General features: G+C 35.3%; 1 protein-coding gene across 1 annotated transcript; it reads right to left on the reverse strand.

Moving 5' to 3' along the window:
- Nucleotides 1–11147: 11147 nt before the first annotated feature.
- LOC131633151 (probable WRKY transcription factor 31) lies at nucleotides 11148–13362 on the reverse strand. Its single transcript, XM_058903871.1, has 5 exons — nucleotides 13162–13362; nucleotides 12916–13020; nucleotides 12138–12710; nucleotides 11925–12038; nucleotides 11148–11429 (listed from the first exon to the last, which is right to left on the reverse strand). The coding sequence occupies exons 1-5, from the start codon at nucleotides 13360–13362 to the stop codon at nucleotides 11148–11150; spliced, it is 1275 nt and encodes a 424-aa protein (XP_058759854.1).
- Between the last annotated feature and the right edge of the window lie 855 nt (nucleotides 13363–14217).

Raw genomic sequence — 14217 nt, forward strand, 5'->3', positions numbered from 1 at the left:
AGTTGTACAACTTTAACACCGCAGACAATCTTGTGAATTTTGTACAACCCTCATACAACGGTTTCTCTGCATCGCTTACCAACCTCTCGAACATTTTGGGACAATCCTCAAGATCTTCTTCTAGCGCTTCTGCAATCTCTTCGACTCGATCATAATCATATGTGTCTGTGCAATCGTCGTTTGAAGCATACTTCGTATTACACCTCGACTCAACATTCCCGTTACTTTTCTCACCATGCATTGTCCAACATGTATAACTTCTATCAATTCCAAACCGTAGTAAATGCGATGCCAACTTATTCCCGTCAACCTTACCCCCATAACAGCAACCCAAGCAAGGACACGGAATTCGAATCGGGTCTTTGGAGTGCGCAACCGCAAACTTAACGAATTCCCATACCCCTTTCTCGTACTCTTTCGACAATCAGTTTGAACTCATCCATGTTTTATCCATGTCTTAATTAAGCTAAACAAATGCTTTTTCTTCCTGGTTTCTCTATCAAGTACTAAGGAATTCTCTCAAGATAAGAAATAGCTATCATCATTATGTCTTGATCAGAATACCTAATGAAATCCTCTAAAGTGTGAATAATAGAAATAAATCTTGTCAAACCACTCAAGTCTTGAAATATAATGTAACTGCTATGAATAAGCAACACTTAAGCAATACCTAATGAGATCCTATAGCTTTCATATTGGTTAAGTTGGTAGTTAGCTAAAGATAGGAAGTTACAGTTGTCTCGATTGTTTGAGTCTCTAAAAGAAGACAGTACCTTATTTCAGCCTACCCCCGATTTCTTAAAGAAGACATTCCCTTATTTCAAGGTAATATAAGTCCACAAGCCAAAAAAATGGTTGAGAGACACTAAATTGAAATTAAATAGAACCATAAACAATAAACTATAAGCAGAAAACAACAGACTATAAGCAAGAAGAAAGGACTAGTAACCTGAGTTGGACTTGATGTGGGAGACGGGTAGGTTTGAATCGGCGTTTTGTACAAGTAGAAACCAGAGCCTTCAAAGTAACTGTAAAATTAAATAAAAATATACCAAAACAAATCAATAGACCTCCAGTAGAATAATAATATGATTAGTATTGTCTCCATAGAGATTATACTTAGAGGAATCTGATATATCCAAACATAGGCTCAAATTAGCACAAATTTAAAACAAATATGGAAAACCGAAAATCTGAAGACATTTTATCAAACTTTCACGAACTATCTTATATCAATGACTATTATAAGCACTATTCAATTTTCTTTACCCTCTATGTGAAATTATGGTTGTGCTTTCATTTTGCAGGATGGGCGAATTAATTATCAAGAGTTTGTAGCTATGATGAAAAAGGGGAGCCTGGATAATGATGAGAGAGAGAAACCATGATAATTTTGTGATGTACTTCTAAGAAAAAAAACATTGTGTTTTCTGGTTTTTATTGCTGCATTCTGGTTTTTCTACAGGAGGTTGAGTCCCTCTTGAATTTGTCAATGTGTGTACTATTACTTGTGTAAAATTATATGGCACTCAAAATGCAAAACACTGTACAGTGATATGATAAATTAGCTACATGATGTACCAAAAGAATATGAATAAAATTATAAAGTCCAAGACATAATTATGCTACAAATAATAGTTCCTTGTTTTCCTTTTGACAGTTAAGGTCATTTACATTCCTTTTACATGAAATTCTGAAGTTCATGTTACTAGTTTTCTTCTTTTATTAACAAAAATAGTCGCTTAGAATTATTGAATTCAAATGATTTGGAATAGACCATTTTATAATTAACCTACTTCTAAAAAAGAAATTAAAAAGTTGAAAAGAGAGTTGGACAGATCAAAATCCTAACTCAACCTCCTCTGCAGCAGCTGTTGTACTATAGTTGATACTTACAATGTGCAAAGCAAAATAGATTCGAAGACAATAGGGATTTTACTAAAACTGTTTTAGCAAGCAATTCAAAATCCTAACACAACCAAACTCACTACAATAATAGTTACACAACACCGACACATTAATAATTGAAATGAAAATGGTCTTCTTCCCCTCAAAGCTATGTCAAATCTCGTCGTCGACACAACACCGACACATTAATAACAACACAAATCCGGATGCATGTCAACATGTCAAACTCACACACAAAGTAGCAAGCAAAGGGAATAAGATCATGGGAGATACATGTAGTGTTTGTGTTTCTATAAATCACTAGATTTTGTTGCACATATCATTTGTTAGAGCTTCTATTTCTAAGCCAAACATTAGTATCCTGAATTAAAAAAAGTATGTATGAAATGATCTAAAGATTAAGTCAAGGTTTCTAGAAGCATTACAGTCTCAGGCACAAAGAAAAAACTCATATTCCAGATCCCATATGAGGCAAGAAGCAGAGGTTATCGTGTTTTTGTGATGAAACAAAGGTTATCTTATTTAATTTATCCTAATTCCATTATATAACAATGAGAAATGAAATATATATATTAAACTACAAAACAATGTGATAAAAATAAGGCAGGAACCGTGAAAGAAGACGGCGGCGCTTTTTTGCGGTTTGAAACGGCGAGGGGAGTGCAGGAAGAAGACGGTGGCTTCAGCTTCAATATCTCCTTCGTCTTCTCTCGGATTCTTCTTTGCGTGAGTTGTGGATTATCAGTTTCGTGAATGAGCTTGAAATCGTGAATGAGGGAAATGTTAGTAGAAAGTTTGAGTTTTCTGGGCTTTCTAGGCAGAGAATGAAAGAGGAATTAGGAATTAGGGATTCTGAAATGATGAAATGCGCGTTAGAATAATTTTGTTTTTAAAAATTTTAATTTTAAAAAGGCTATGACAGCGCTTCTGAAAAGCGCCTTCGTAGCCAGACCTTTACCAACGCTTTTTGGGGCAAAAGCGCTCTTGTAGTCCACCCCCTATAGCAGCGCTTCTGAAAGCGCTTTCATAACCCCCACTATAAGAGCGCTTCTGAAAAGCGCTTTCGTAACCCCCCCTATACCAGCGCTTTAAGGAAGCGCTTTCGTATTTCCCCTATACCAGCGCTTTTGGAAAGCGCCTTCGTAACCCCCCCCTATAAGAGCGCTTTTTTAGCGTGTTTTTTAATTTTATTTTTAGCGAAGCCTATACCAGCGTTTTTTCCTAAAAGCGCTTTCGTAGGGGTGCTGCTAAAAGACAAATTTGGTATAGTGCAAGTAGTCTTTATATACCAATCAAACTTACAAACTTATGAATTAAAAACAGTGTGAGAGTAAGTGGATATAAGGCAGCTATTAAAATGAAAATGGGCTTAGGCCCATATACAATATTTTGATAATTTAAAAATATAATTTCTAAAAAAATTAATAAAAATAATTGAAGAAAACGTAAAAAAATTAATAAATAAAAAATTAATAGGAAAAAATAATTTCTAAAATAAATAATAAAATTAATTTAAGAAAACGTAAAAAAAATTAACAGAAAAAATTAAATAAAATCCACGTGGCTCTTATAAATTAAATAAAAAATAAATAAAAATCCAACTAGGACTGCCAAGTCATTGAACCACTTAGATTTTATGAATCTGAAAAAATTGAAGAAAGTGATATTGATAAACTTTCAAACCAAGTAAAAGACTTAACAACATATTTAAAAACTAGATTATAAACAAAATGAGTATTGTTGAATTTAGTATAAAGGAAAAAGAAAAAGAAATAGTTAAAAAATAAAAGAAATAGATATAACTTATTTTGATAATATTGAAAATAAAGAGAAAGATTTTTATGAAAAACTAAGATGTATTTGGAAATTTACTTTACCAAATGACTTAAAAATAAAAATATGTAAAGAATATGGGAAATTATGTGCACAAGCTATACTTTTTGAAAATGAAATAGATTATGCACTAGAAAGTGACGTAAATTATTTTTTATTAGTTGAAACTTTTTATGATGATGAATTTATTTTTTTAATACGAAACAACCGATACAACCACACCAATCTACCTCTTTATACAGTTTAGAGGTAAATGTTCCAGACATGAAAATTACAGGACATAGAAGAAATATTAACTGCTCTAAACCACTTCCAAGAGGATAGCACAATCGCACTGACACATTCGTCAAAACTAAACATGCCGCCCCTAAACACTATGGAATTCCGCATAATCCAAAAGTTCCACACAACCGCCATCCAAATAATCCCTACAGTTAATCTTTCGTCTAAAACCTTAATTTTGTCGAAGAAAGCGAGATAATTTCTTAACTCAAGGTTTGATAACGACAAAGACGTACCTATCCAAGCTCCAATTTTCTCCCACACTTTCTCCAAAACAGGGCCCCCAACAAACAAATGATTGGAGTCCTCTTCTGCATTGAAACAAAACACACAGCAGCATTCTGATGGGGAGTCCAAAATTCCTTTCTTCTTCAGTTGTTGACGCGTCGGGTTTCTATCCAAAATTAATCTCCAAACAAAAATTTTCACCTTGGATGGAACCTCTATTTTCCACATAAATTTGAGTTTTGTTGCTAGCACAGGATCCACTCCCTGCTCACTCCCTCGTTTCTGGATTTCTTTCGCGCACGACCTGACCGTAAAACTGTCATCCATGTTTGGTTCCCACACGAACGAGTGGTCTTCGTTCTGCACCAAAGATGCGTGAACCAAAAGACCCAGCAGCGACTGAACAAGATAATTCTCCTCCTCCTCTTCTTCTCCACTAAACCAGTCTTGAGCGTCCCAAAACCACTCCCCATCCTGCCAATGACCCGCTTCCGAAACAGACATAAACGGCTTAGCTGCATTAACATAAAGTTCAGGAAAAGCCTCCACTATAGGCTGATCTCCCATCCATCTACTGAACCAAAAAGCTGTTTTTTCACCATTTTTCACATTGCAAGAAACAGCATCCGAAACTGACATCCCTCTAGAACCGGTACAGTCATTAATCGCCATAAGATCTCGCCACCATATCGAATCCCTCTTATGAATCAAGCTACTGTCATTAACGAACATTTTCAGTTCCGGAATGGCATACCTATGCTTCAACAAAGCACTCCAAACCGCATTATTTTCGACAAGGATCCTCCACTTCCACTTCATCAAAAGAGAAATATTCATATTCTCTATATCCCTAATACCAAACCCTCCTTCTTCTTTAGTCTTGCAAATTTGTTTCCAACTAACCCAGCTAATGCCTCTTTCTCCTTCCACTCCCCTCCACAGAAACTTCCTTTGAATCCCTATTAGCTCCTTAATCACCTTTCTAGGTGCCCTGTAGAATGAAATCGAATACAGCGGTATCGCATTCAGCACCGAATTAATCAGAACCACCCTTTCACCAATAGATAAGAACCTCCCTCGCCATTTGTCAAGTCTTTTTCTCACATTCTTCACAACCTCCTTCCACATTCCAATCTTTCGGGGACTCTCTCCCACCATAATCCCTAAGAACTTGAAGGGAAAAGCCCCTATTCCACAAGCCAAGAAAGACGAAGCCATCTGCATATTAGCCTCTTCAATGTTTAAACCGAATACGTTGCTTTTACAGAAGTTTACTTTGAGGCCAGACATTAACTCAAACCCACGTAAAATCGCTTTCAAAGACCATAAGTTATGGTTCACTCCTTCACCAATAACAATAGTGTCATCTGCGAACTGTAGAATATCTACTTCACAATCGATGCCACACTGGAATCCCTTGTATTCTCCCATCTCTACCGCTTTTTCCATTAGACGCGTCAGACCCTCCATCACTATCACAAACAGAAGAGGTGATAAAGGATCACCCTGGTGCAAACCACGTTCCACCTTAAAGTCTCTCGTGCAGTTACCATTGACCACAACCGCCATGCTACTCTGGAATACAGTTGCTTCAATCCATTTCAGCCACAGATCTCCAAAGCCCATTTTTCTCAACACATACCTTAAATAGTCCTAGTTGACACAATCATAAGCTTTCTCATAATCTACTTTTAAAATCAAGCAGCTCCTCTTTTCCTTCTTTGCCATATCAATAATCTCGTTGACTACCAATACGCCATCAAGAATATTTCTATTTCTAATGAACGCCGACTGTTTTTGGGAAATCAGCCCCTCTACTACTTCTTTAAGTCTTCCAGCCAGGATTTTCGAAAGAATTTTGTGCATGCTTCCAACGAGACAGATAGGTCTATACTCTTTCAGAGATTGCGGATTAGTTACTTTCGGGACCAGGGTTAAAAAGGAGGCAGTGATGGCTTTAATCAGAGTTTGGTTCGAATGGAAATCAGACACGAACTTCATGACATCTTCCTTGATCAATTCCCAAAAAGATTTGAAAAATTCCAGCGTAAATCCGTCCGGCCCCGGTGTCTTACTTCCCTCACAGCTCCACACCGCAGCTTTAACTTCCTCAATCGTAAATGGTCGTTCAAGATTAGCCGCAGCTCCTTCTGCCAATGATTTGAAAAGCAGACCACCAGGAACATGTCTATTCCCACAAGGCTCCTTGAAGAAATCTAAGAAATGTTGCCTAGTTTTCAGTTTCACCTCTGCCGCACTTTGCATCAAACCATCTTCCTCCCTTACAAAACTAATAAAATTCCTCTTCCTTCTGCTCTTTAAAGATCTATTAAAGAATCTAGTATTTTGATCACCTTCTTTAAGCCAAGATTGACCTGATTTCAGACGCAACATGCTCTCCTTCAGAAGGAGATGCTTCCATATTTGCTCACAGTTCTGTCGTCTCTCTTCTACTGTGGATTCAACATCAATACCATCCATAGTTATAAAGCTTTGATCCAGGGCATTTTGTTCATCAATGTTTTCCTCAACCTTTAAGTCAATCCATCCGAATGTTTCTTTATTCCAAACCTTCAGCTTTGATTTAAGACGCTTTAACTTTTTGTACAAACAAAAGTCTCCCCTACCATTTATACTTAAAAGACTCCACTCCTTGTTGACAAAGCTTACGAAATCGGCATGCTTGAACCAACTATTGTTGAATCGAAAGGGTTTAGGGCCCCAATCGACCTCCCCCCCTCTCACCCAAACAGGGCAGTGATCAGACAACACTCTTTTCCCCACAAATTGATTGACTAACTTCCAATCCAAGATAAGCTTATCAGTTAACAACCATCTGTCCAATCTGCTCATTGCTTTTCCATTACCGCTGAACCAAGTGAATCTGTTCCCAACACAAGGTAGATCAATTAACTCCATCTCTTCCATAAAATTGCAAAACTCTGCCATGTCTCTTGTCTTTACACCTTTGCTTTTTCCCATCCTTTCCTCCTCATTTGCCACTGTGTTGAAGTCACCTCCTATACGCCATTCCTCCCCTGCAGAATTGTTCCTCCTACATTTGATTCCTCTCCACATTTCTCTTCTGTCTTCTGAGTTGCACGAGGCGTAAATGTTGATAAAGTTGATGCACAGACCTTTGTAGACAGCTTTAATGCCCACATACCCGCTTCCTTTGTAACTCAAAACAGGTTCCATCATATTCTTCCTCCAAAGTATGACTGAACCGCCTGAGGCATCCACCGAGTCCAAATGCGTCCATTCCACATCTGCAGCTCCCCAGAACTCCTCCGCCAACTTCGAATTAAAATGAGAAAGTTTAGTTTCCTGAAGGAAACAAACATCAACATTGCCAGACTGATTCATAAAACCTATTCCTTTTCTCTTCACCACACTTCCCCCTCCTCTTATATTATGGGTGACAATAATCATTTCAACTTATTTGATTCCACCTTCCTAGAAATAAACCCTTCTTTGTCTCTGTTCTCCATATCTTCAATTTGTTTCTGCATGTTGTCACCTTCTCCTTCATAAACCAGACCTAATCTGATGATCGAATTCTTCAAAATTTTTCCCACATTAGATTCATTGCATAACCTGGCATTACTTTGAGCAATATCAGAGTCGGACATCGATTCGCAGCACAGAATGGCACCTCCAGAATAAGAGTCTTCTTCGCTTCACTTCTTCTTCCGGTTATCGCCCCTTGAAGAGAAATCCTCAGTCACCGATTTTTTTATCGTCTTTCCAGAGCCACACTGAGTAACCTTAGGTAAACATTTTGGGTTAAGGCACGCAAAATAAGAGTTACTTACTTCCACCTTTTCCCCCAAGTCCTTCACCGGTTTAGATTTTCTTGGTTTGGGCCTGACTTGTTTGGATTTTAAGCATTCTTCATCAAAAGACAACAAAATCTGAATTGGGCCCGAAATAAGGTCTGGCCCAACTTGGGGATTCAGTTTGTCACAAGCTCCCAAAAAAGAGCCTTTTCCCAAACTAGGTTCAAACCTAGTACTGACAAAAAAGCCCTTTTCCTGCTTCTTCCCCACATAACACGGTTCCAAAATAGCTTTTTGGTTAGCCACTATCAAACCTTTCATGTTCTCTACCGCCACTCCTGGGTTTCCTAGGGAAGAGTTGTTCTCGATACTGTCGTCATTACTGGCTCCCCCCGTTTCCTCCCTATTCGCCGGAGACCCTCCTCCCTCAGGCGTACCCCGGTTAGACTCCGGAACAAACTCATTAACACTATCTTCATCCTCCTCCGAGTCATTAACAGATTCATCAGAAGAATGGTCAAAGCTCCTTTCGGGTAATCGATTGGATCTACCAAACGCAGAGATGCCCCCACCCTGAGCGTCTTCCACCATGAGAATGGAGAAAACGTTGTTATCAATCTGGACCTTGAACTCTTCTTTGATTAACGAGGGCTTATGCGTACGAATCAACAGTCTGGCAACATCCATTCTATCCTTATTAGCTGTTATTACATCCTCGCGAATGAGGGTTCCAACTGACTCTGTAATGACCTCAAAAAAATCCTTACACCATGCTTGACATGGCACCCCGAACACCTTAATCCATGACAATCTCTCACTATCTACGTCCAATAGACACCATCTTCTTATATCCTTGAACCATTTTTCCAACCATATTTTTTCTTCCTTCACCAGGTTATCCAAGACCCCCTCCATAGTATCCTCAAGCAAACACAAGTTTACTCCCAGAGTTGTAACTTTCACAGAAAAGAAACCTTCCGCAAAAAACGTGTCTTTAAGTGTGTACATAGACCCGGGTGATACAACTTTCCCCACATATGATTTCTTCAACCTCTGAAGTTGGATATCTTCTGCTGTATAATCTAAGCATTTACATGATGCTTCTCCTTTCGTCACCTCAGCAAAAGTGGCTCCCCAAACTTGCCCCTTGCCGTAATCTTTCTTCGCCTTACCGACCGCTACGCCTTCTCTGGTCCCATCGGTGGCAACTTCTGAAGACCTGTTCCCTCCATTAACACGTGCTATCCTACCGCCGCCTCTGGAATGGATTGCGCCTCTCCCAAACTTAGGTATATTCGCAAATATTTTCTTGCCATCGAGGAAGACATTATCAAGCTTTGTCTCCAGCAACTTCTCGTCAGTAACATCGAAGTATCTAACGAAACCATATCTTTTTCCCATGAATTTATAATAGACTTAGCTTTAATAGAAAATGATGAAATTTGGGACTATTTTGATGATGATTAAGCTAATAAAAATAAATTATAAAATTATTTCAATAAATAATGAGGTATCATTTTTGGTATCAGAGCACTAAGATTCAAATTAATTAAATTAAAAAAAATATATTAAAACTAGAAAATCAGTATAGTGTATGAAGGATTACGAATTATAAAACTTAATAGTTTAATTAAAAGAACAAGAGGTCACATAAAAATATTATATGATAAATTAGATTATTATTTAAAAATAGGAGTTGATTTTGAAATTGAAAGAATTACAAAACACCTTTTAGAATATGAAAATAAATTAGATTTTTACAAAGCAAGGTTAAAAGAATTAAATGAATATAAAAATATCCGTCACTGAGATTTGCGACCAAGGAATTAGAGATCAAAGTAAAAATTCGGTAAGTAAAAACCGTCACTATCATGACTTATTTTAGCTGTGGTTATCTGCAAGGAAAAGTCTGCAGGTGGAATTTGGGGAGCTTCTTGTTGGGCTACATGGAAACAAAGAAATAATATTATTTTTAACAATGCAGTTGAGGATTTTGATGAAATTTTTCATGATACAAAGTTATTCAGTTGGCAGGCGTTAGGAACAAAGGAAAACAGAATTTGTGCATTCTATGGTTGGTATCATCATCCTAATGATTTGCTAGCTATGTAAAATTATTGGGGCTGTTGTAAGAATAGGTCTGTGGTGCATTGTGTTATGTTATTTGAAAATCAACTTTGTATTCTTTGTAATTTGTCTCTATGAAATGAAGCTTTATTTGAGCTTCTTATGGAATATAATAGTTTGCTTATAAAAAAAATACTTTAATAAACTGAACGACATATAAGATAAAGCCTCTACAAAATAAAAAAGCATTAAATATTGAGAGTATAATATCCAACTCTGTAAATAACTTCAACAAATGAAAATATAAACGAAATCGACTCTGAGAGAAACCAGAACGAGAACGAGAATGGTTTCAAAACAAGAAGAAGAGTAATTTTGGCTTTCAGAGAAATTGATTTCGATTCTTGACTTCAAAACATGAACATATGGATTTCACCTGAGAGAAATCGATTTCGATTTGTGACTTTGAAACATGAACAAGAACGATTTCAACTTTAAGAGAAATCAATTCCAATTCAAAGAAAAATCAAATTTTAGTTTCTCATGGTGGAAAACAAATTTTGAATTTAGAGAAACCAATTTTGATTAGGGAAATATATATATATATATATATATATATATATATATATATATATATATATATATATATATATATATATATATATATATATATATATATATATATATATAATTCACATGGTTTTTAAGAGAAAAGAGAGAAATAATAAACAGGTAAAATTTATATGTCACAAATCTGCAGCAAGCTTGCATATAATCAAGGAAAAATTAGAGTATGGTGGAAAAAAACATATCTTATTTTATTAAGATTAAATGAAGCTAATTGTTGTTCAAAAAAAAAAATGAAGCTAATTGTTCTCTCATTATTCATCGATCTTAATGATTTTTTCTTGTGTTTGTGTTTATCTTAATGATCTTTAATTTCAAGATTGATTGAAAAATACTCTTTAATCTCAATTTAGGATAAGTTATATATTGAATGTTATTTTGTAGAATAGGATAAATTATTTGTTTAGGCAAAGGAACTTGTAACTATTTTTGAGGCATTTGGAGTTGTAGAGGATTTGGAGTTTGTGTAAAGTCAAGTGTTATTGACCGAAATGGTGCAGAAGTTGAGATAGTTGCGAGACTTGTAGAACCAGGAATAGTTGCATTTGTTGTTTCATCTTTACTTGAAGTTGATGCTAAAAGAAGCATTCTTACAGCAGCAGCAGTTGTTTGTGCCATTCCCATGGCTTCTGGTGGTAAAGTATGGTTATGATAGCCTTCATATGTTGTGATTACCACTTTTTTGTCTTTAGCACACATTTGTACCTGTAAATGTTATTTACAATGCATAAAAAACTTTTGTATACACATGCTTAAAAGTTTATCCACCAATAAGTTTTTTATACTGACATCTCAACTCACGATCTTACGAGATATGAGTCATCTTTATACGAAAATTTTATTAACTTTGGTTGCTAGTTTATAAAGATTTTAATAATCAACCTAACTAGCTACTACATTCGAGCATGGAAGCAATATCCTTGAAAGATGAAACACATATCCATTTAATACTACTCTTAGTCATATTGAACCTAGTGAAATGCATGTCATGTCAATAATTGATGTTATTCATTGTGTATGTAGTCTTAAATTACAGTTAATTGAGCACATATATATGAAGATAATGACTAAATACAAAATTTTAATAAATACTATCTAACAATTTAGGCAACAATTAAAAATTTTAATGTCTATGCAACTGCTATGGAATTGGGGTTCCGATGCATTAATTATGTTTGAATCTTAAAGGAGAAAGCCTACCTGTTTTCTAACTGGGCAACCCCTAACCATGCTGCACCTATAATAAGCACGAGGACTCGGGTCTCCTTTCACTATTTTCTGTCCATACTTCCTCCACTTGCATCCATCAGAAACCTAATAAATAACAATAATTTCTCGTTACAAAATTGTATAGATTAAAAAGTATTGCTACTTGCAATTTAAAACTATGTTACAAATTTTTGACATATTTACCATGATTCCATCTGATCTAGCTCTAATAGAAACTCTTGCTCTCGTCAAGATTGCAGCAACATCAGTTGAATCATCATTAACAAAGTTTGGAGCATAGTTTAGAGGACTCGGGTTTTGAAATCTCTCAGCATGACCAACATGATTATCCTCTCCTTTAGTCCCTTTACCATAGTCATCATTCTTTTCTTCATCACTAACTTTCCCATTCTTAGTTAGGACTAATTCTTTGGAGGCAACTTCAATGTTGTTCTCAGGCGGGGATTCCAATCGATCAGAATTTCTTGTTCTTGAAGAAGAGGGTTTAGGATCCATCTCAGTATCAGCATTAATAGTCGATCTAGACTCCAAAAAATCTCTTGAAACCGATGCTCCACCGTTCTCAAATTTCCTTTTCTTTTCAAGTTTTCTTTCAAACCCTCCTTGTTGTTCAACTTTCTCGGCCTTCTTGTCCTGCTTCAATTTCTCAAAACGCATTTGCAAGGTATCATAATCAGCTTGAAGCTGATCAAGCATAAAACTCAATCGACGATTCTCCATTTTCATTCGAGAAAGTTTGCCGCGAAGAATAGCCATCTAAAAAACAGTTCATAGAATTCAAACATCATCACATAAAAACAATCAACTGTGTCTCTTAAACCATAACTGCACCCTCAATGTAACCACATTAAAAGTACTATTGCAGCGTCATCGATGACATTTTACGCAATATAATTATTAACAAGATAACTACAACACAACAACAATTTAAACTATGCATTAATATAATCATAAACTTTACCTCATTCTTAGTGTTTTTGTCATTGGATTTAGATGTCAAATCATCATCATCTTGGTCACTAGAATCATTGGTAGCGGCAAGATTCTGATCAAGACCACTGCCAATCTATTAAATAAAAATAATTGCAAATTAACGTGATGTTAAAATTATTGAGATAATAAATCAAAAAGCTTTAAAACTTACTAACAATTTATTACGATAAACAAATAATTACAAAAATGGACTATTGAATTATGAATCGCTCACGTTAAGTTTGAAATCCAGCAAAGACGGTATCTTGATATTATCAATGTCAAGGACAGAGGGAGCAGCGGTAGAGGCAGATGAAGAGACAACAACCTTATTATGATTATTGTTGTTGTAAATCTTAAAGAAATCAAGCTCAGTTAATGTTTGATGATTATTTTGGAAAGGGGTGATAGTGTGTGAAAGTGAAGAAGAATCCATGTTGTTGTTTGTAGAAATATGTTTCAACATAGGATTATTCATATCTTCAGTGAAAGAGTTGAGTGGGAGAGAGAGAAGGGTTTCAAAGTATAAAACGGGGGAGTTTTAGGCTTGAGAGTGAGAAAATGTCATTCAGCAAGTCATACTCGTTATCTAGAATAGGAAAGCACTCGTAAATAATAGTAAAGTAATTAGGAATATGAATGAATTGATCTGATGTAGAATATCCATTTATTTTTTAATGGTAGTCAAAGATTAGTCAAGTGTTGACTCATATACAATAAAGAATAATGTTTATAATAAGGTAATTTAAAATACAAATAAATTAATTGTTTTTATGGACATTTTCTTTGGTCAATTAAAATGTCAATATATATTTTTATTAAATAAATTAATTTAACATTTTTTTGTTTATTTAAATTTTTTATGAATATTATTTTTTATAAGAAACTCAATTTCATTAGTAATAATGTTCTAATGGGCATTGGCCCAATATCTATGCAATACATGTCCCCATCTCGAGAATTTAAGATGCCACCCTATAAGTTATATCGGGTGTATTCTAAATTCAATGAAAAGATTATTACAACTGTATTTTTACAATTTTTACAAAATCACGTTTCAAACCATAAATTTGAAATTTTTTTGACGATATCGGAAATTTGGGTAGTATACTGTCGGAATCCAAAATGTGGGTAGTTTGGTAATAACTTTTGTGGTATTTCGATAATTCTTTTCCTTATTTTTGATTCAATTATTTTTATAATCGTGTAAATAAATAAAATCGAGTTTTGATAGTAAATATGTAATTTACTAGTTTTTCTTCTTTGTTTTGAAGGTTATTTTGCATTTTGG

The sequence above is a fragment of the Vicia villosa genome, unplaced genomic scaffold (assembly GCF_029867415.1).
Source record: "Vicia villosa cultivar HV-30 ecotype Madison, WI unplaced genomic scaffold, Vvil1.0 ctg.001080F_1_1_3, whole genome shotgun sequence".
In the NCBI taxonomy this organism is placed as follows: domain Eukaryota; kingdom Viridiplantae; phylum Streptophyta; class Magnoliopsida; order Fabales; family Fabaceae; genus Vicia; species Vicia villosa.